The sequence below is a fragment of the Macrobrachium nipponense genome, chromosome 1 (genome assembly GCF_015104395.2).
Source record: "Macrobrachium nipponense isolate FS-2020 chromosome 1, ASM1510439v2, whole genome shotgun sequence".
Classification (NCBI taxonomy): Eukaryota; Metazoa; Arthropoda; class Malacostraca; order Decapoda; family Palaemonidae; genus Macrobrachium; species Macrobrachium nipponense.
In genome coordinates this window covers 107,139,078-107,162,258 of record NC_087200.1, presented here as the reverse complement: position 1 = coordinate 107,162,258, position 23,181 = coordinate 107,139,078, and the positions used below count along the sequence as shown (strand labels likewise).

Genomic DNA, 23,181 nt, shown 5'->3' with positions numbered 1-23,181 from the left:
AGGGAGTGCAGAGATGAGTTGAGAATTGTGGAAGATAACCATAGGAAAACATGAGTTGTGGAACTTCACAGGAACCCCTTAAGTCATGCAGTGTTGGAGGTGGTGTTGATGAAATAAAATGCAGCTAAAACCAGATATAATTGCAAACAGTTTAACAAAAGGAATTTTTTTAAAGCTTTTCCTAAATTATAAATAATCACAGTATATGAAGTTATTTCAGTAGTTATTTGAGCATTATTTTTAGCATAACCAGTTTGAAAATAAAGATAACTTGGTTTGTTGCATGAGTTATAAGTTTTGAATTTTCCTTTAAAGCGGACCAATGTACATTTAAAGATATTGAGTGTATTTGTTATTGCAGATGATCTTGATGTTGCTCCAGATTTTTATGAGTATTTCTCTGCAACATACCAGATTTTACGTGCAGATCCCACTCTATGGTGTGTTTCTGCTTGGAATGACAACGGTGAGTGATATTCTAATTAATAAGATATAACAGCATGTGTCTCTTTATGTCAAATAGCTTTTAAATATATTAATTCAATGAATTAGTATCAAGTCTTACTTGATGCTAATGGAGTTTGATACTCCATACTTAACTAAGACTAATTTAGGTGCACATCTATGTGTGAATATAATGTTTATAGTTTCTCTCTTCACTCTCAAAATTCTCACAAAAATGTTTCATAATACAGTACTTAGTCTGCACAACATATTCCTTGTCTAAACCAGCTTAGAAGTATGATAATTTTTTCATATGCTCTAACTAATCTTTTTACTGACTCTTATCTCCAAGATTTTTACACTTAAGACAACAGCTTACCTTCTTAGCTCCAAAATTTTCACACTTTAGACAACAGCTTACTCTCTTAGCTCCAAGATTTTCACACTTAAGACAACAGCTTACTCTCTTAGCTCCAAGATTTTTACACTTAAGACAACAGCTTACTCTCTTAGCTCCAAGATTTTTACACTTAAGACCACAGCTTACTCTCTTAGCTCCAAGATTTTTACACTTAAGACAATAGCTTACTCTCTTAGCTCCAAGATTTTTACACTTTAGACATCAGCTTTCCCTTATATTCCTCATTCATAGTCAACATCTACACTTTACCTTGCACAGGAGAGTTTCATCTGCAAACATCAGTAGTGTAGTACATTCCATTATGAACCATTTTTTTTCACATAACTTTATTTCATAAACTTACCTTAACCCTCTTACGCCGACTGGACGTATTTTACGTCGACATTTTTTGTCTCCCGTGTGCCAACTGGACGTATTTTACGTCGACATTTTTTGTCTCCCGTGTGCCGACTGGACGTATTTTACGTCGACTTACAAAAGTTTTTTTTTAAATTCGAGGAAAAATACTTATAGGCCTACTAGCCTAAAACTTTTGAATCACATGCCTTGGGGGATGCTGGGAGTTCACGGATCAAGGTGTTGTTTTGTTTACAATCGTTACGCAGGAGCGCAAGCGCGAATTTCTTTCTTGCCGCACTAAAAAGTATCTGTGACACATCTCGGAAATTATTTCGTCACTTTGACATAATTTTTGTACCATTGTAAATCAGCCGTTACATGAAGTATTATATATGAAAATGTGCGCATTTTTATGTAGAATACAACTATAAAATACTCATGATTGTAGCTTTTATCAGTTTTGAGATATTTTCATATAAATAACGATAATTGCCAAAATTTCAACCTTCGGTCAACTTTGACTCTACCGAAATGGTCGAAAAACGCAATTGTAAGCTAAAACTCTTATATTTTAGTAATATTCAATCATTTACCTTAATTTTGCAACTAATTGGAAGTCTCTAGCACAATATTTTGATTTATTGTGAATTTATGAAAAACTTTTTCCTTACGTCCGCACGGTAACTCTTCCGAAAAAAATCATACATGCGATTGTGGTAATGTTTGCACCATTTTAAAATTAGCCGTTATATAAAGTTTTATATATGGAAATGTGCGCAATTTCATGCACAATACAACTAAAAACAACCCATGGTTGTAGCTTTTATCAGTTTTGAGATATTTTCATATAAATAACGATAATTGCCAAAATTTCAACCTTCGGTCAACTTTGACTCTACCGAAATGGTCGAAAAACGCAATTGTAAGCTAAAATGCTTATATTCTAGTCATATTCAAGCATTTACCTTCATTTTGCAACAAATTGGAAGTCTCTAGCACAATATTTCGATTTATGGTGAATTTATGAAAAAAATAACATTTTCTTTACGTCCGCGCGGTAACTCTTCCGAAAAAATCATATGTGCGATTGTGGTAATGTTTGCACCATTTTAAATTAGCCGTTACATAAAGTTTTATATATGAAAATGTGCGCAATTTCATGTAGAATACAACAAAAAATAATTGAAGGTTGTAGCTTTTCTCATTTTTGAAATATTTGCATATAAATCACGATAAATAGAAAAAAAACCACGTTCGGTCAAATTTGACTCTACCGAAATGGTTGAAAAACGCAATTGCAAGCTAAAACTCTTACAGTCTAGTAATATTCAGTCATTTGTCTTCATCTTGAAACAAATTTGAAGTCTCTACCAAAATATTTAGATTTATGGTGAATTTAAAAAAAAATCTTTCCTTCCCGCTCGCGGATTATTCTCCGCCACAAATCTCCGAAATGCGTACGTACCATTCTCGGAATATTTGCTCCATTTCATATTAGGCATTTCATAGAGTTTTATATATAAAAATGTGTGCAATTTTATGTAGAATAAAACAAAAAATATTTGAAGGTTGTAGCTTTTCTTATTTCCGAAATAATTGCATATAAAAAATATATATATAAAAAAATTCGACATTCGGTCAACTTTAACTCGTCAGATGTGGTCAAAAACTGCAATTGTAAACTAATACTCTTACAGTATAGTAATATTCAATCATTTGTCTTCATTTTGAAAGAAATTGGAAGTCTCTAGGACAATATTTTAGATTTTGGTGAATTTTTGAAAAAAATATTTGTTTACGTCTGCGCGTTACGAATTCATGCATTATTTTGTGATAATATTTTCTCTGTGTTGCTTTTATCGTTTTACAATGTGTTATATACCAAAATGATTGCAATTTAGTGTACATTACAACAAAAAAAAGTAACTTGTTACCTTTAACCATTTTGCGCACAGCGCGATTTGAATACAATTATATATGAAATTTCAATTTTGCTCTATCATATATCGCATTATTTATATATGATAATGATAATTTTTTTCATTTCTGATGGTTGCATACTAAACTTCAGCCAATGACACAAAAAGGAGCCAAAAATGAACTCTTAATCTTGAAAACTAAGCGCGCTGTGATTTTTTGAAAAAAATATGTTTTCCGCTTCCGCGCTCACTCTGAAACACCTCCGGTACATGGGAGACAATTTTTTTTTACTGCTTCGGCGTAAGAGGGTTAACTTGTATCATCACTCCATCCAAAAGATGGAGGGATTAAACAGTTATGGTGATGAGATAACCTTGTTTCATGTTAGTTTTCAAGCTATCCCTCTTTTTTTTTCTTTGTCTCTTTGCTGTAATGTACACAGTATTCTGTTTTATAATACAATCTCACATTAGCATTCTCCATTTTTCCTTTGTTAAACCATTAATTTTCTCAAGCCACATATTGCTATTATCCCTTCCACTTGTGATTTTATACCTTCAAACAATCTCTGATGATTTAGATATCCCATCCTTGAATTTTGCACACACAAACTCTTTCAAGTATGATGAGTTTCATCCTGTCCTATTTGTCACTTAAAGTGGTCATTCTTGGAATCTGTGCCAAGGTTTTGGTCTCTTTATGACAGACCTGACATGATATTAGTTTGGCTGCCCGACCATTTGAGCTTTTGGACTTGTTCATACTGAACCCATCAATCTAATAGAGCAGTCATTCGTTGCCCATACATCCTGCTCCCAGTCACATAAATTCTGAAGTCTTGAAGTGGAAAGACTCAGAAGAGCAGAGTGAATATTATGCTTAAATGTTCACTACCAGTCAGATAAGGTTGATTTGGGGATGTAGTCCTTGCCCTTTCAAGTAGTACACAAAAGATGAGGAACTCATCTGCATTCTGGGAGTGTAAAATGAGAGATTAAAGGGGACAACAAAACTATTGAGTACCTTATTAAAAGATTCCAAAGAAAAAAACTGTTTGTATAAATTCAGTTACACAAATAACTCATGATTGAGGCAGATACATAACAGATAGCATAACATGAAGCTTTTATCTACTCATTAAGACTGGAAACCTGAGTTAAATTTCAGTTGTGGACACAGACACAAAAGGGAAAATCTCAATTGCACAGTATAGGGCATAGCATACTTAATGTGAAAGAAAAACACAGTAAATGTTTCAGTACCGATACATGTCAATACCAGAGGTCAAGCAAAGCAAACCACTACTAAATCTATATGAGATGTAGATTGAGACATGAATCAGAACTTGGAATTTAATCCCAGACTTAATACTGCACTGTATTCAATTACCAGCTAAAACTTCATTGAAGTTACTTTGTTTAATCGGTTACAGCATATTGTTTTCCAGTAAAGGATTCCTAATCAGCTGCTGTTAAGGTCTCCTTTCGTTGAGAAGGATGTACAGATGAGAGTTACTGGAAGAATTTAGTAACAGCAAAAGTAGTATCAGGAAGTTTAAAAAGAATTTATAAATTGAATTAACCAACTCAGCCATTACTTTTAACTCTTCTTCAATAAACTGAATACTTATTTATATGTAATAGTATATGAATTCTCATTATACATCCATTCTTGGAATGGTATTAGAAATGAGTAAAACTGTTGAATGGCTTATTGATTTTTTTAAATAAATTATTTCTGTTTCATTAGGTAAACCAAACTTGGTCGATATAAAAAATGGAAGCAGCATATTATATAGGACAGATTTCTTCCCTGGTTTGGGGTGGATGATGACCAAAGAACTGTGGGATGAACTTGGCCCCAAGTGGCCTAGGTCATATTGGGATGACTGGGTTCGTGCTCCAGAACAGCGCAACAACAGAGCTTGTATTCGACCTGAAGTGTCACGGACCCGTACTTTTGGAAAGAAAGGTGTTAGCAAGTAAGTTTACATTTTTTTTTTATCTACAGTATATATAAAATTGCGAGGGAAATATAGTTGGCTGTTTATATGTAAGACATTTAAATATTCTTATATTTTTTAATAGTTACTTTTTTCTCAGGTTATACTTCACTTGTAAAGAAAGTAGGACTATTGCTTTTAGAAAAATTTAGCCCCTGTTGTACCAAGTTATTTATGTTGAATTATGATAATCAATTGTCAATTCAAACCTGTTAATTATAAGATAGCCTTAAACCATGTGGATTACATTGAGGTGCATGAAGAAAAGATTGGAAAAGAAAAGTATTCCAGGATGCATCTTAGCCAACACCTGGTTTATATGACTACCTCTGTTAATTGTAAACAATACAGGTGCTCCCCTACTTACGATGGGGTTAGGTTCCAAAAAACCCATCATTTGTTGGAAAAATTGTTTCTTGAATATAGCCTACACTAGGCTAATACATATTTGGAAGACAGAAAGAAAGATAGAAAGATAGATTATTGTTGTCAGACATGTGGGCTATAAAGGTTGTGACCAGCAGGTAAACAGAAATGGATTAACATTCCTCCAGAGATTAAAGAGATTAATTTGTTTTGAAGGTATGCCAATGCAGTTAGTAAATATCGTCTGAAGCAAAAAAAAAAAGAAGGAAAAATATAATTTTTGTTGCTGAAGAATCTCTGAACCAACAATTTTGCACTCAAATTAGTGAGAAGGAATTTATTTTATTCTTGATGTAATCATTAAAATACGTACACTATTTAAAACTGCGTAATGTATTCAAAACACAGACACATGTCATTGTCAATTTCACATGAGCAAAACGTTCTTTCTCAGACAGAATACAGCTAAAACCTGATTGGCTGGATGGTTGCCATGGAGATTTGTTATCCAATGGCTGCCGTCTACTTCTGTTTCATTCATAGACATATGTTGTGACGGCACTAAATTGAACGTTACCATGAGTGTGAATATATGACTGCTGATGGCAACAATTATTCAGTAATTTGCCTTATACAGTGGTACCTCGAGATACGAAATTAATCCGTTCCGAGACGGCCTTCGTATTATGAGTTTTTCGTATCTTGGAACACATTTTACATGTAAAATGGCTAATCCGTTCCAAGCCCTCCAAAAACACCCCAGTAAATTATATTTCCAGGCCTAAAACACATGTTCTAGGGTTACGACGGAAGAAATATGTCTCCAAAAAGGCAAAATACTGTACATACTTGAGTAATATTGAACTGCATGTAATGTTCAACCCCATTTTTACTGCATATATTAGGACTTTAGCATATGTCCCCTAGCAATAAGCCTAGCCTATGTTAGCGGTTGCTACTGTAGCCTAGTCTATGATTCTGACATCTAAACCTAAGAGCTAAAAGCTTAAAATATGCCAATAAAATGTATAAATAATCAGTATGTACTCATTTCAAATAATTATTAATTAATCATTAACTATAATACACAAACAAAGAAAAAACAAACCTTCCAATCGATTGTTTACATTCTTACGAGTATCGAACAAGCGCCAAGCAATCATTTTTCCTAGCACACAGTAAGCCATAAATTGTCATTAATATCTCTCTTCAACTAATGAAACCACCAAACAGTATAATAACCATTCATTTCTATTCTTTATTCTATCTTTACCTAATGGAGATACCGAGTTACTGACAGCTGTAATGAAAGTTGAAACATACGTAATACGTAAGGTAATAATAAAACAGAAGAAGAATTCTAAAAAATACCTATTTGTTGGCAGACTGATTTATTTTATATTTTCTGATATCTAATTCACAATTTTTTTATTAAATGTATTGCATGTACTCATTTCAAATAATTATTAAGTAACCATTAACTATAATAATAATAAAAAAAAAAAAAGCTTCCAAACGTCTGATTACATCCAGCACTTACTAGTATCGAACGATCGCCAAGCAATCACTTTTACACAGTAAGCCATAAATTTTCATTATCTCTCTTCAACTACTGAAACTACTAACACAGTATGATAACCATTCATTTCTATTCTTTATTCTATCTTTACCCTAATGTTTTTTTTTATTAAATGTATTGCATGAATAAGTTTTTCAATTTACAGCAACCTTTTACCATTAGAATACTTAAAGCACAAGGGGTAGATGCTGACCAATAGGAGAGCAGGACCTTATGGAGTGACTAGCATCAGGAACCAATGGGAGAGCGGGAGGATGGTGGCGAGTTTACTCAGTTGGCGGCGCGGGAGTTTTAAAATTGTTCTCGGTGGTCCGGGCGAATCTTGGGACTTTACAGCAACAACCTTTCGTATCTTGAAAACTTTTCGTATGTAGAGCAGTACAATTTTTCGCATTGGCTTTCGTATCTCGAGTTTTTCATAAGTAGAGCCTTTCGTATCTCGAGGTACTACTGTATAGTTATTTCTTCTTGAAAAGAAGAATTTAACTATTTTAACTATTATATAGTGGAATGAAAAATCCTACACAGTGTGCTGTAGTGATCAAATGTACAACTGCAAACTGATGACTACATGCTAGTGTCAATTAAGAACAACCCTCTCCTAGATCAATCATAATTTCATCTTGTGAATTTTGAGAATAAGTAAGATTGTAAAATACATTTCATCTTGGTGATGCAGGGTAGGGCTATTCTTTATTGTCACTATCTTCATGAGTTTACATTTCATCACTATGACACTGTGTGAGATTTGTTATACCCCTATGTTAAAGTTAAAATTTTTAAACTCTTGCTTTCAAGGAGAAATAATGATATAAAGCATATTATTGAGTAATTTTTGCCATTAGCAGTCAAATAATTATGATCATGGTAATGTTCAAATATGTATATTTTTAAATTTTATTGATTGCTTTCATTGAAAATAATTTTTTTTGTGAAGATATGGTCTTAATTGTCCCACTACTATTTTATTATTGATGATGTTAATGATCTCACATTCATTTAACAGTATTATCAATATAATAATAAACTATTATGAATAAATAACTACTATAATGAGAAAGCATGAAAAAAAGGGAAAAAATGCTTTTGCTGCAGTAATAATGTTTGATTATGCTCCTGACCCCACCATTCTGAAAGCCGAAAAATTCCAAAAACTGAAAAACACCCGACCGCAAGAATTTCAGATAAAGGATTATGTACCTGTATATTTCAGTGTTTTCACCAGTTTAAGGATTTCTTTTTATATACATATGGACAGTGAGCCACTATATTTCAGTGTTTTCACCGGGTTAAGGATATACAGTATATTTCAGCCTTTTCACTGTATGCCCATATGGACAGAGACCCAGTATATATTTCAGCATTTTGTTCATGAAACTTACCTGTCAGATATATATATAGCTGTATTTTCTGAAGTCCGACAGAATTTTAAAAACTTCCGACACACCGCAGTGGTCGCCAGGTGGTTAGTACCCATTCCCGCCGCTGGGAGGCGGGTATCAGGAACCATTCCCATTTTCTATTCATAATTTTTCTGTCGCCGGTGCTGAAAACACCTGTTTTCAGTACTCCGTCTTAGGATTTTGGAAACTTCATTGCCGCTAAGTATCCTAATTGTCTTTTGATTTATTTACTTGGATTTGTGGCGAGACATACGCTATCTTAAATTGATTTGAATTTGATTCATTTTTGCTTAAAATATCTGAATCTAGTTAGGCTAGTTTCAGACGGGGTGGTATGCAAAGATAGGGTGTGGCTACCGAAAGCTTCGGTAGATCCGCACTTGGTATGTACGAGGGGTATGGGTCTTCCTTCTTTGTTGAGATTTGTCATGTAAGGAGTGTGAGACTTTGTCTATTCCGTAAGGAAGACGTATGATTCGTATGTACGCAATTAATCAGTAAACATGTCTAATTCCGTAAGGAAGACGTATGATTCGTATGTACGCAATTAATCAGTAACAAAAGTCAGGGTAGTGAACCTGCTAACCTTCCTGTAGACTTTATTTTGCCTAACCCTGTAGTATGGCGTACGGGCTATGAATATGTCTACGAGAGGTGCTCGCTCTCCTTCATTGCTGTGAAGTGCTACTTCTGTAATTGTTACTCCTAACCTGCAGTATTGCCTTCGGGCCCTAAGCAGTGTCTGTAGAGGAATTGCCCTTTCTCTGATACTCTTTCGATTCGTAACTTAGAATCGAAAGTGCTTGCTTTAGAGAGTAAAAGTGAAGTGCAGAAGTGCAGTGATACCCTTGTGTAGTGGAGGGTGCGTCAGATCGGCCTCGTTTCGCCTCTAGGCCGGGACCTCTGCTTGACTCCCAGGACCCGGGGAGGGGAGCATGTCGAAAGCTAAGGAGGGTTACAAGGAACCCCACCGATCTGGCGTGCCTTCGGCAGTTTCTGATGAAAATCCCCAGACTGCCAAAGTGGCGTGGTGCGCGTGCACGAATCCTGAAAGTTTGCTTCTCGTCCTCCGAAGCGTCCTCTCCGTGCAGGGGTTGGAGCTTTCGGAAGGACTCGCTCCCTCTAAATAGAAGCTTTATAGAAGAGGACGCTTCAACGTCCTCTCTCTCTCTCTCTCTCGTTATGCGTTTCAGTGAGAAGTAAGAAGGCGAACGTCGCCTGAACTCGTGTCCGTCTTTCCACCGAGAAATACGTAAAAGAAGTCATAGTACCAGGAAGCTTTTGAGAGCTGACGCCTGGGATGCTCGGATGGACTCCAGGCGCGCGCGGGTGCACGCCAAGTGGACGCCGAGCGCGCTCCAGTGGACGCCGAGCGCGCTCCAGTGGACACCGAGCGCGCTCCAGTGGACGCCGAGCGTGCACCAGCGCACGCCAGGTGTGTCGCCTGGCTGAACGTTTCTGTTGAACTCTTCAAGCTCTTGTTTCAGATTTGGGCCTAAAGAATTTTTACCTCTACCTTCGGTGATACCTTCTACCTACCTGCAAAGAATGTGAAGTAGGCAGTGCTTCGGAGGAAGCTTAAAGTGAACAGACAACTTCTTCTTCGAAACCCAGCAAGACATCGGGTTTCGTGAATTCAAGAGGTCTCTGTCAATTAATATTGCTTTTCCCATAGGTGGATGGAGTTAAGGAAGATCTCGTTTGCTCTACCGCAACCTTTGCCATTCTGCCAATAAATTTAAGTTGCCACTACCGCAGTCAAGACTTTGCAAGATAAGGCAGTTACGGGTTATGTAAGGCTCGATGTCCTGCACGTCAGGACTCTCGGCAACGTTCAGTAGGATTCTTGCAAAGGCACTCATCAAAAGGACGCTCTTCAGGAAAGCGCAAGACAGGACTTCCTTTGCCATACTGCCAATAATTTTAAGCTTTAGCAGGCATTAGTTGTGATACGGGAGAGGAAGCTGGTGGAGAGTTTCTTCCTCTTCCCTCAGGAAATTTTAATTTTCCAAGCTTTTTTAAGCCCATCTGAAAGGGTTTTTCAGATGATAGATTTGTTAGTTTCTAGTCGGACTACGCTGCCGAATTGAACATCGTCGTTCTACTTGCCGTAAGCCAAGTCTCTTAACAGATTCTTGCCCCTTCCTCGTTTGAGACGGGAATCGGAAAAATTCAATGCTCGACTCCCTGGATTACGTTTTGTCAATTCAGTGACTTTCCCCCATTGACAATATACTTTCGTTTGTCAAGTAAGTGGGTATCCCCTCTTTGACAAAATATCTTTCTTTGTCCCGTAAATGGGTTAGTTTCTCATTGACAAACATCTCATTAACTTGATATTGCGTAAGCGAATAAGCTCATATTGACAAGATTCGGAAGAGCTCTCATTCGTCATTCGCAGACTCGTACAAGAAATAGACTTGTAGACTACGTCAATGAACGCTTATGTCCAATAACATAAGAAGCTTGAGCTGACTGCTTCGACTGCTTCGATTCTCTTAAGTTTTGTTCATGAAACTTGCCTGTCAGATATGTATGTAGCTGTATTTCCGAATTCAGCTATATATATGTCTGCCAGGTAAGTAGGAACAAACTTTGTGGATATAATTTCATTTTTGCCTTGCGTTATTTTACTTCTGGTTGGTTCAAGTCAATATACGCTTGCTGTAGTTACCTCTTCGGATGGCAACCGAGAGGTCTATTGTCTATTTTAAGGACATTTAATCGTTACTCCCTGCAGCCTTCCAGGAGTTTCCGATTTATCTTTTACCGTTGTATGGTAGTGTTCTGACGACACAAACGCATCTATATATTTAGCGTTTCTGTTACGCTTAAATATACCAGCTTGAGAGTCTTTCTGCTCAAAAAATAACGGAACCTATTTTTTCTTCGTAGAATAGGGTAGCTGGCAACCCAGACAAAGTTAAGAGACGACGTTCGTAAGCTGCTTGCTGCTTGCTGTCACGCTGTGTCTGACTCCTCCAGTCCAACCGAGCCAGTAACAGATCGTGCGCTGTCATGCACGGTAGGTTAGTCTTTCTTTCTCTCCTGCGGGATTGACTGACTAACCGTATCTCTGTGCTGACGGTTACGTCTCTCCTGCGGGATTGACGACTATCTGTATCTCTGTCCTACAATCACGGACTTTAGCCTAAGATTGATGGGGATTTCTTACGTGAATGAATAAACGTTGCATTCGTTTTGCCTTACTATGTTCAACAGAGTTATCTCTTAATCCTTTCGGTGCTCGTTACCGCATGTATGGAACTACGAGTCTACCGCAACATTGCACTTTTATTTGCTCTCCTGCTTAGGCAAAGCGCAGCCTTATTTAGGGAAGTAAGCATACTCGGGGAGGGAATGGATGAGCTTGCTGGGGACCATTCCTTCCTGAAGAAGTTTGTTTCCCCGAATAGACTGCAATTCAGACCACAGTTTTTTCCTTACCGGGAAACTGAAAAATTATTCTAGATTTAGGAATGATTCTGAACATCTCTCAGTGCGTCTATCACCTGAGGTGATAGAAAGAAGGTGCCGGACATCTGGATAGGGTTTCAGATGTCCTGGATCTTAATCTGAAAGAAGTAAAAGCGATTCGGTAGTCCCTCCAGTCCTCGAAACGAGTTTTTGGGAACCAGTGGTCCAGATCAACTCTGATATTCCACAGCTCTCTCATATCTTAAGAAGTATCTTCTCTCGGTCCTTGTTCGAGTTTACGAGAAAGAGCCTATTATAACAACAGGCGTAAAATATAACGATCCTCTACAGGTTCGTTACAGGATTGCAAAAGTCCGTACGAATCGTCTCGATCGACGGCAGCAACTATTCACTTCCGAGTGGAATCTTTCTTTAGAAGTAAGTTGAGAGTTGTGTAGACTTTAGGGACGCCCTTTCATTTCTCTCTTCGATATGTTGAGGACGAAGAGGCGGCTTCTTCTCTGCTCCCTTATTCTCGATCCGGGATCGGTACATAACGCCATCCTATGATATTGAACGGGGATGGATGTTTAGTCTCTTTTCCCCTTTTTCAATCGCTTAGGAAATGTAATAAGAGGATTTATGACGTCACAGGGAGCGACAATGACGCTGATCGCCCCATGTTGGCCTTCAGAATCCTGGATTTCACAGAGGTCACATACTTCCTAGTTCACTTTCCAAGGACCTTTTCCGAGAGAGTTGGTCTACTCTAACTCGAAAAGTACCTATAACCTCTCCGCTCTGAGTCTGACTACGTTCAGACTATCGAGATGTTTGACAGGAATAAGATTACCGCCTTCCATTTCCGTCTGAAGAATGGGATAAGCTGGCAGTCACAACTATTAAAGAATATGCAAATATGTTGTGGAATCTCGAAACTCGCTCACCATCTACTTTTTGTCTCACCTGTTTTCTCGGAGTCAGACACTCGTGCGAGATCAGGCGACATATAGTAGCCCTGAGTTTCTTGTTGACGAAGTCGGTTGCGTTTATACACCCCCGATGATCGTGTAACATGAGACCAGGTTGGACTGTCAGGCATTCTTCCTTCGGGACTGAATCGCCTTTTGCTCCTCGCTCCTTTCTCCTGGCACCAGAAGCTCGAGTCAGGAGTTGATTCGCTGACGACGTTGGGTTGCGTTGATACACCCCCAAGGTTTGCTTAGATTGAATCGCCCAGGCAGTCCAGACACTCATCCTTCAGCGAAGAATAGTGCCTTATGGTCTTCAGGGTACAGCCTTGCTGTCCTTGATTCGTCTGACTGGTCAACTGGTCGGTCACCTGACTTTAGTACAGACGGACTGACTGTGCATGTCCAGATCGAAGCTTTCAATGTGGAACTTAGACGTAGTCTGAAGTTCTTGATGTTAAAGCATTCGAACCTCCTTCCTACCTGTAACTTCTTGCATGTGATCAGGAAGGCCTTCTTTCTAACCACTAGATACGACAAAGAGGGTTAGTGAAATTTAAGCCATCGTCACAAGTTTTGGCTTTTAGTTTAAGAGAAACACAAGGCGGTGTGCTCTCTAAGCCTTCCGTTGTGGCCTAAGAATGGAAACCGTTTTGTCCTTGGGCCAGGAGCTGGGGAAGCAAGGATGGCCACAAGTTAGTGGGCAGGAGCCAGAGAGAGTCCTGTGCCCTGTCGGGTCTCTCAAGTTTTATCTACATAAAACTCAAGAAAGTCGAAGTCATTCGGGCAATCTGCAGTGTTCCGAAAAAGACCAGACTTGCCCATATCGAAGAACACCCTGGCTTTAGTGTTAAGGAGTTCTTTCAAAAATGCTCCTCATTGTTGTTTGCACAAAGATTTGAAATCTTTTTATCTGAATGCTCACGAGGTGAGGGCGCGGCCTCGGAAGCATTTCAACAGAGCATGGCACTCAGCAACATCCTTAGTACCATGTTTTAGCGAAGCAACTCTGTGTTCACTTCACACTCCCTGCGAGATGTGAAGATGGCATATGAGATCTGCTGCTCGCTAGGGCCATACGTGTCTGCCAGACACAATCTTGGGGGCAAGAAGTACCACTCATCTATCTGTAGAAAATGGTTAGGAAGAGCTCTTAATTTAGTTGATGAGTCGCCGACAACGGCGACTTCTTAAACTCTTAAGCCTAGTTAAAACACCTTAACTTTGGCTAGGTTGGTCAGGTGGTGATATATATATATATATATATATTTTTTTATTTTTACTTCTTTAGCCCTCATGGTTATGGTCAATATGGTCTAGTCACGTCGTGGTCTCGCCCCTGTTGACAGATCATCTGGAGTGCACCAGCTATATAGGTCTCTACCTCGCTGGCAACTCTAGTAGCACAAGCAGACTTACGTGGCAGTAACCACGAAGCCAGCTATGCTAACAGGTGGAACCAAGATGTAAATCATCTGCATGCATTTGTTTCCTAAAATCCTTCTATTCTGTCCCTTCCCACCTCCAAAGGTGGGATTCAGCTATATATATATCTGACAGGTAAAGTTTCATGAACCAAATGATATTGTTATTGATACAATAAAGTTTGTTCATACTTACCTGGCGATATATATATAATCAAGTATACCCGACCTCCCTCAGGGGACAGTGGAAATAAAAATTATGAATAGAAAATGGGAATGGTTCCTGATACCCCCGCCTCCCAGGCGGCGGGAATGGGTACTAACCACCTGGCCGACCACTGCGTGTGTCGGGAAGTTTTTAAAATTCTGTCGGACTTCAGAAAATACAGCTATATATATATCTGCCAGGTAAGTATGAACAAACTTTATTGTATCATAACAATATCATTTTCACTAGGTTAAAGATTTCTCTATATGCCCTCAGTGCATAGTGGATTTTTCAAAAATATTCATAAAAAATTCAAAGTTGAGAAAAAATGGCGCGGGCGCTAGCAGAAGGCAGAGAGAGTACATTAGAACATCAGGTATCAACACGGAGATGGCGCGTAACTCAAATTCCACCACTGATTCGCTGGCCATCTCGGCTCCTGAATCTTGCAAGCTGATTGGCTGAGACGCGTTACCCAGCATCTCTCCCTGCCGAACACCCAGCGAAGGAAGACCGCATTCATTGTTCTCTCACGCTCGTGTCGCTTACTCTTGCTGCGTGAAAGTTTTAGCTGTTCTTTTGTGCTTTTTTTGTGCAAAATAGTGCTTGTGATGCCCTTGAAAATGGCTCCTAAACGTCCTACACCCTCTACATCCTCTGGTGAACCCAAGGAGAAGAGAAAAATGATGACGGTGAACGAGAAAGTGAAATTATTAGACATGCTTAAGGCAGGCAGTAGCTATGTGTCTGTTGCCTGCATGTACGGACTGAATGAATCAGTGGTTTGCTACATAAAAAAAGATGAATTAAAAATCTGTAAAACTGCCTCAATAACGTTCTCCAAGGGCACTAAGCGCGTTGTGACTCCTCGTAATAAGAAGATTGTGCAAATGGAGAATGTGTTATCAGCGTGGATAACGGACTGTCGGGAAAAAAGGTTAGTCTTGATACCAACATCATTCGAACTAAAGCCAAAACCCTTTATGATAGCCTCGTTCCTGAAGGGGGATTGAACGAAGATGACGATGATGTTGATGACAACGATGAAGATGATCCTGCCCCACGAGAAAAACGTGGTTTTGTTGCCAGCAAGGGCTGGTTCGAGAAATTCAAGAGGAGGCCGCCTCGGCAGACCAAGAGGCAGCTCTTCATTACGTCAAGGACAAGTTCCCGAAATTAATTAAAGAGGGCGACTATATCCCGGAGCAGGTGTTCAATATGGATGAAACTGGCCTCTTCTGGAAGAGGATGCCGTCCTGGATGTTCCTTTACAAGGATGAAGTGAAGAAGCCAGGGTTCAAGGCCCACAAAGATATTGTCACTGTTCATGAGCGGGAATGCCGCGGGCTTCGTGTTCAAGCCCGGCTTAATTTACAAGTCGTTGAATCCTTGGTCTTTGAAAAACAAAAACAAAGCCTTGCTGCCCGTCTACTGGATGAGTAATAAGAAGGCATGGATAACTAAAGCCCTTACACTCGACTGGTTCGTGAACTGCTTTATCCCGCAGGTGAAGTTGTACCTCGCGGAAAATGGGCTGCCCTTTAAGGTCCTCCTCTTGATGGACTGTGCAGGAGGACATGCAACGGACCTGCATTACGACAGGGTCCAAGTGGAGTTCCTGCCCCCCAACACCACTTCCCTCATACAACCAATGGATCAGGGCCTCATCTCCTCCATTGACAAAGGCGACGATGACTTCAGCCTCAAGAGATATTGGCAGGAGTACAATATTGCGATATGCCTGGCCAACATTCAGAACGCTCTTAAGGAGATGAAACAGCAAACACTGAATGCAAGTTGGAGAAAATTGTAGCCAGACGTCGTTCATGACTATGAGGGATTTACGCCAGACGAAGTTCATCACTCAACCGTAGATAAGGCTGTGAGGCTGGAGCGGTTGGTAGCCAACGAAGGTTTCTCCGACATGACGGCGGAAGACGTCAACTCACTGATCGAGTTCACTCGGAGCCCCTAACCGACGAGGAGCTCGTCGAAATGACAAGATCGGTGAGTGAGGAAGAAGAAGAGGCAGCCGACGACGACGAACGTGAGCAACGTGGCCTTACATTGGACAATCTGCAAGAGCTTTGCAACATGGCACAGGCTATGCAACAAAGGGCGCAAGAAATCGATGATAACATGGTCAGAGCCATCGAATTCAGTAACCGTATTGACGGTGTAATGGCGTTGTACAAGAGCATCTTTTGCTCAGATGAAAAAACAACGTCAACAACTTCCCATCACGATGTTCCTGGTGTGCCGAAAACTTCCTGCAGAAGTGTCGGATACTCCTCCTGCTGCCTCTCCGGCTTCCTACCGAGCCACTACGCTGCCTCCTGCAGTTTCTCCAGCTCTATCGGAAGCTGCCGTCGGTGATCTACTGCCTCTAACAACTGACGATGAGGCGTCACCTGAGGAGCAGTAAAGCTCTCATTAACCTGTGCAGTAAATCATCTTCATCTTCTTCACCTCCATCACATTGCACAGGTGTTTCATCGTCATGTATAAAGATAATCGTCATTTATCAAGATCATCATTTATCAAGATCATCGTCATTGATAGAGGTGAGTTACGTATCTTGTTATAAGAATACAGTTATTATTTATACATGTACATGTACAAAAAAAATGTACGTATTTAAAAAATAGGGGGAAACCTACTTCAATGTTTTCCACTTATTGTTGTTGGTTCTGGTCCCCATTAATAGCGATAGGTGAGGGATTACTGTATATTTTACCGTTTTCCCAGGTTGAGGATTTCTCTGTATGACCATATGGACAGGGACAAGTAGAGCATTTCAGTATTTTAACCATATTAAGGATTTCTTTGTATATCCATTAGACAGGGACCCAGTATATATCTGTGTACATATTCCCCAAGTTATGGATTTTGCTGTATGCTCTTCTGGACAGGGACACTGTATATTTCATTGTTTCATACAATCAACTTACCTGTCAGATATATACATAGCTAAGGACTCCGTCGTCCCCGACAGAAATTCAAATTTCGCGCCACTCGCTACAGGTAGGTCAGGTGATCTACCGGCCTGCCCTGGGTGGCAGGACTAGGAACCATCCCCGTTTTCTATCATTTTCTCTGTCGCCGGTGGTATCAACATTGTTGTTATTACCTCCTGACTTAGATTCATTTTCAACATTTGATCAACGTTTTTCGGCTTTTTGGTGACGTATTTGGATCGTGTTTTGGCATTCGCTACTGTGGACTGTGTTTGGAATAACTCTTTTGGATTTTTCTCAGTATGTCTGATTCTAATGTGATTGGTGAGAATGTGTGTGAATGTAGGCTGCAGGGTGAGGATACCAAAAGCTTCGGTTGATCCTCACACGGTATGCCGTAAATTTAGGGGGTTTCAGTGTTCTGCTAATAACATACTTGTAATGAATGCGAGGGATTAAATGCAGAAGAGTGGAAGACTTTGACTTCTTATTTGAAGAAGTTAGAGAGGGATAGAGTTAGACGACTGAAAGGTGTGAGTTCAAGCCTATTGAGCCTTTCATGGATAATTTCAACCCTACTACTGTAGATTCTCCCACTATAGATCTCATTCTCAGAGTGTCTTTTCGGATTCGGCATCCGGAAATAATCGCCAATCTGAAAGCACTGTCTGCCTTTCGAACTATTAGAGACGTCAGCAAAAGACTTGAAGTCCAAGATGGCTGACTCGAAAGGTAAGGCTAGTGATAGTGAACATTTTAGTGAAGTGATCCTATCAGTGTTGTGGAGGGGGCGTTTGATCGTCCCTGCGGCGCTCCCAGGCCTAGACCTCTTCCAAGCTCACATGCCCAGAGGAGAAGGAAAGTCGAAAGCCTTAAGGAGGCGTCGTGGGGAATCCCCAACGTGGTCAGACGTCCCTTCAGCTAGCTCTGCTTCATGGCAGCTAGCTCAAGGGCGCTATAGAAAAAGCGTCCTTCGCGAGTGTTCTCATCCTCTCCCTCTCCCCTCACCTAAACGAGGGTGGAAGGAGTCGGACTTATCGAGACCGCTGAAGCGTCATATGAAGCAAGACATTGATTCCAGCCCAGAGCGCTTCTCGGATGACGCCCCGTATGCTATTAAGAAGGCGAAGGTGGCTGTCAGCTTCAACCTGACGCTTATGAGGAAGTACCCCATCATGCTTCTTCCCCGAGTGATGACGAGAGGCGTCATGCATTAGACGTGGGAGAAGCGTAAAGAAGAGAATTATGGCGGTTCAGGAACAACTGTCATCTCTTGTGGGAGTTTTAGCGCCCCGTCGGAAGGATGTGACGCTTCCAATTAAGAAGTCTCGTCCTCTCGCACCTGCTCGAAGAACGGGGGCTGACGAGAGTGTTGTAAGACAAGAGAAACGAAAGACGTCTTTTAGAAGTGAAGCGTCATTTCAAGCGGATCTTAGACGTTACGCTCCGTCCAAGATTGTGACTCCAAGTAGGAAGCCCTTAGAGAACTAAGCGTCTTCCAGACGCGAAGCGTCATCAAGACGTCAACAAGAGACGTCATACATGACGCTCGGAGAGCGGGAAGCGTCATACAAGACGTCTTCTAAAGCGCAAGAGAAGCCGCAGGTTGTGAAGCCTTCCAAGTCGATCAAAACGGGGAAAAGGAAAGACTTTCATTCCCTTAGCCCCTCTCCGATCAGGAGTTTGTCTCCTCCAGAAAGTTCTGAAAGGAGAACGGAAACTCAGAATTATCACGAGTTTGAGGAAAACTCGGATGATGATGATCATGGAAGAGAGGGCTTGTCCAACTATAAAGTGTTGACTACCCTGCTTCTGGAGGAATACGGAGACGAGTTGACTCCGGCTGCTCCTCCTTCTCCGCGCTCGCTCTTTTCGAGTGCGAAGGCGAAGAAGCCTTCGTCTTTTCTGAAGATGAAGCCCACCATCTCGATGAAGCGGGCTTTACACGCCTTAGACCTCCCTTGATGTAAGTCGAAGAAGACTTAGTCAGGACAGTATTTGCATGCCTGAAGCAGGTTAGCTGGGAAAAGAGGCATATGGTACAAGAAGGGGGAGGATATGGGTATCGCTCTCCCTTCTACAACAGAGGCAGATTTTTCGACGTTAGTTGACGCTTCAAGGCGTCCAAGTCTTAATTCTGCTCGTATTACATGGAGTATTTCAGAACTGGATCATCTCCTCAAGGGACTTTTCCATGTATTGGAAGTCTTCAACTTCTTAGATTGGTCCCTTGGGGTGATGTCCAAGAAAGCTTACGATTCACAGGGAATCGAACCTGAAGCCCTGTATGCATTTTGTCTTGCATCGACAAAGCGGTACAGGATGGATCTTTTTAAGTCTCTTCATTATTTGGAGCAGGTCTTTTGAAGAAAAGGACGGTGTATGGCGCCTTCTTAACAAAGGCAGTCTCACATGCTCAGAAGGCAGCTCTACTGTATGCACCTCTGTCTGACTATTTGTTCCCTTCTCAGTTAGTGAAGGACGTGGCTCACTCTTTAACTGAGAAGGCGACTCAAGATCTTCTGACGCAGTCAGCTAGAAAGAAGAAACCTGCTTTTGTTTCTGACAAGAAAGAACCTAGCAATTCTATGCAGCCCTTTCGAGGTGGTCCGATCTCCAGACCTCCCGCAAGAAGGAAGGCTCCAGAGAAGAGAGGTAGGTCCGCCTTTCGTCCCTTTAAAAAGGGAAAATGAAACATTTCTCCTCCAAGCACCAGTAGGTGCCAGGCTCCTGCGACGCTCCCAGGCCTAGACCTCTTCCAAGCTCACGAGCCCAGAGGAGAAGGAAAGTCGAAAGCCTTAAGGAGGTTGTGGGGAATCCCCAACAGTCAGACTTCCCTTCAGCTAGCTCTGCTTCGTTGCAGGCGGCTCAAGGGCACTATAGAAAAGCGTCCTTCGCAAGGGTTTCTCGTCCTCTCCCTCTCCCTCACCTAAACGAGGGTGGAGGGAAGGCGAAACTTGTCGAAACCGCTGAAGCGTCATAGGACGCCTGACAGGGATTCTAGTCCGGAGCGTTTCTCAGATGACTCTCCGTGTTCTAGCAAGAAAGCGAAGGGGGAGGCGTCAGCGTCACCGGAAGTGTACGCGGAAGTACCCTTTCCTTTTTATTTTTCCCCACCGAGTGATGACGAGAGACGTCGTGCACTGGACGTGGAGAAGCGTCAAGAAAAAATCATTATAGCAGTTCAAGAGCAAATGTCATCTCGAACTCAACGTCGGAAGGACGTTACGCTTCCAATTAAGAAGTCTCGTCCTCTCTTATTACCTGTTCAACGACAAGCGTCATAAGACGGGAAACGGCTAAAACGTCTTACAGAAGCGTTTAGTGCGAGAGCGAGAACAGGTGCTTACGTGAGTTTCGTAACGCCAGAGAGAGGTAAGACGTCTTTTAGACGCGAACGTCATTGGAAACGGAGTATAGACGTGGAAACGCCTCCGTACCAATATTATGACGCCAAGGAGGACTCCTTTGGAGAACGGAGCGTCTTCCAAGCGCGAAGCGTCATCGAGACGTCAGCAAAAGACGTCATCCATGACGCTTGGCAAATGGGAAGCTTCATGTAAGCATGAAGAGTCTTCTAAAATTCTAGAGAAGCCGAAGCTTATGACGCCTTCCAAGACTTTTAGAGCGGGAAAGAGAAGGATTATCATTCCCTTAGCCCCTCTCCTGTTAGGAGTTTGTTTCCGTAAGAAGAAGAATGTTCGGAAAGGAGAGCGGAGACGCTTTTAGATCCCGATTTAGAGGAAACTCGGATGACGAATATAGTGGAAGAGAAGGTCTGTCTAACTAGAAGGGGTGTTGACTACCCTTCTTCTTGAGGAGTACGGGGACGAGTTGACGCTCAACCCACCCCACCCCGCTTGCCTACATTCGGAAACAGGGAGGGACGCACTCCTCGTTCCTTTACGTGCTCACGAGAGACCTATTACTTTGGACGTTATCACAGTAACATCTCCTGATGACAAGGTTCGTACAGGGAAAGAAAGGAATGTGAGGCGGACAGGCCTCAGCAGGAGGAACCAGGTCCTTCATACAGAATGGACTCTACACGAGGAAGTGTGTCTCGATCTCTGGTCTCTGTGGGGAACTCCTCATGTGGAGTTCTTAGCAACATTCATTTCAAATAAGGCTCCCAGTCTTTTGCTCGGTCGTGGAAGATCCCAGAGCACTTATGGTAGATGCCTTCCTGCTAAATTGGTCTCGAGAGACGTTTATGCTTTAACCCCATTCAAAATCATGGGGTTAGTAATGGAAAAGTTTGTGGCGTCAAAGGAGACGAGGATAACGCTATAAGCCCCCTTTTGGCCGGCCCAGGAATGGTTCACGGAGGTGGTAGAGTGAAATGTAGACTTTCCAAGATCACTACCCGGAAGGACGGATCTTCTCATATAACCATCAAACCTCTCCGCTCTCGCTCTGACTGCCTTTCGACTATCGAAAGACTTGTCAGAGCGAGAGGCTTTTCTCGCGAACAAGTAGCAAGCGCTGAACGCGAGAGAACGCAGAACCTCCACTACGAAAGATATTAACAGTCGAAGTGGAAGGCATTTAGAAGGAGGTGTAGATCCAAGAAGTTGGTCCTCCTCACATCTATAGCGGAAATTTGCGGATTTCCTGCTATTCCTGAGAGAAAAATCTCATCTAGCCGTATCCACAATAGAGGGATATAGAAGTATGCTCCCGGCTTTATTCAGGAACAGAGGATTAGATCGGGCAGATAATGAAGATCTCCACGATCTCATAAGGTCTTTTGAGACTTCAAAGTCTAAGGAACCAGTACCTCCGAACTGGAACCTAGACGTAGTTCTGAAGTATCTGTCATCGGAAAGATTCGAACCTCCTCATCGGGCATCGTTTAGAGACATTACCCGAAAATGCCTATTCCTATTATCTTTAGCTACGGCAAAGAGAATTAGTGAATGGCATGCTCTGCAGGATGAAGTAGCACTTCAAAGGGAGACTCCAGCGAGTTGCCTCGTTTAAGACCCTGTTTTTAGCGGGAAAAAGAAACGAGAATCCTACGAATCCCTGGCCTAAGTCATTCGAAGTCAAAGGCATGTCGAGTCTCGTAGGCAGAGAAACAGAGAGGTCTCTCTGCCCTGTTAGAGCTCTGAAGTTCTACCTTCAGAGAAAGCGTCAAATGGGAGGCTCTAGACAAGGTCTGTGGTGCGCGGTAAAAGACCCCACAAGACTGATGTCCAAGAATGCGCTGGCATTCGTTGTAAGAAACGTCATTACAGACACTCATAAGGCCTGTCCTGACGAACAGTTACAACTGTTGAGAATAAAAGCTCATGAAGTTAGAGCTATAGCGACGTCTCTCTCGTTTCATAAGAATATGTCGTTAAAAACATAATAGATACGACATTTTGGAGATGCAACTCAGTATTTGCATCTCATTACTTGAAAGACGTGCGTGTGACATATGAGAAGTGTTTTTCTCTAGGTCCTTTCGTATCGGCGGATACGATTCTGGGTACGGGAGCAGACACCAATCCTTAAATGTTTATACTTTTCTTCTTTTTGGATATGGTCGAGTCTCTTCTAACAATAGAGGACTTAGGCTAGCACGGGCGGCCGTCTATGTTGTTCAGTAAGAGAACTCTTGTCATATCCAATTAGTTGAGTATAATTTTTGAAAATTATGTATGTGTGCGTAGTGATTTTGAGTACGATTGTTGTGACGAGTCGGGGATAACTCTTAACAATCTGTAGTTCTAACATATGGTT

The 23,181-nt window shown here is 41.3% G+C and overlaps 1 protein-coding gene across 6 annotated transcripts in view; it reads left to right on the top strand.

The window, feature by feature from the left end:
* The window catches only part of LOC135219535 (alpha-1,3-mannosyl-glycoprotein 2-beta-N-acetylglucosaminyltransferase-like), a 386,065-nt gene that overhangs the window by 295,484 nt on the left and 67,400 nt on the right, over positions 1 to 23,181 (top strand). For all 6 annotated transcript variants that reach the window (XM_064256378.1, XM_064256375.1, XM_064256373.1 and 3 more), the window contains 2 exons: positions 362 to 466; positions 4,874 to 5,105. In XM_064256378.1, the coding sequence (XP_064112448.1) occupies positions 362 to 466; positions 4,874 to 5,105 (337 nt within the window). The remainder of the gene's footprint in view (positions 1 to 361; positions 467 to 4,873; positions 5,106 to 23,181) is intronic.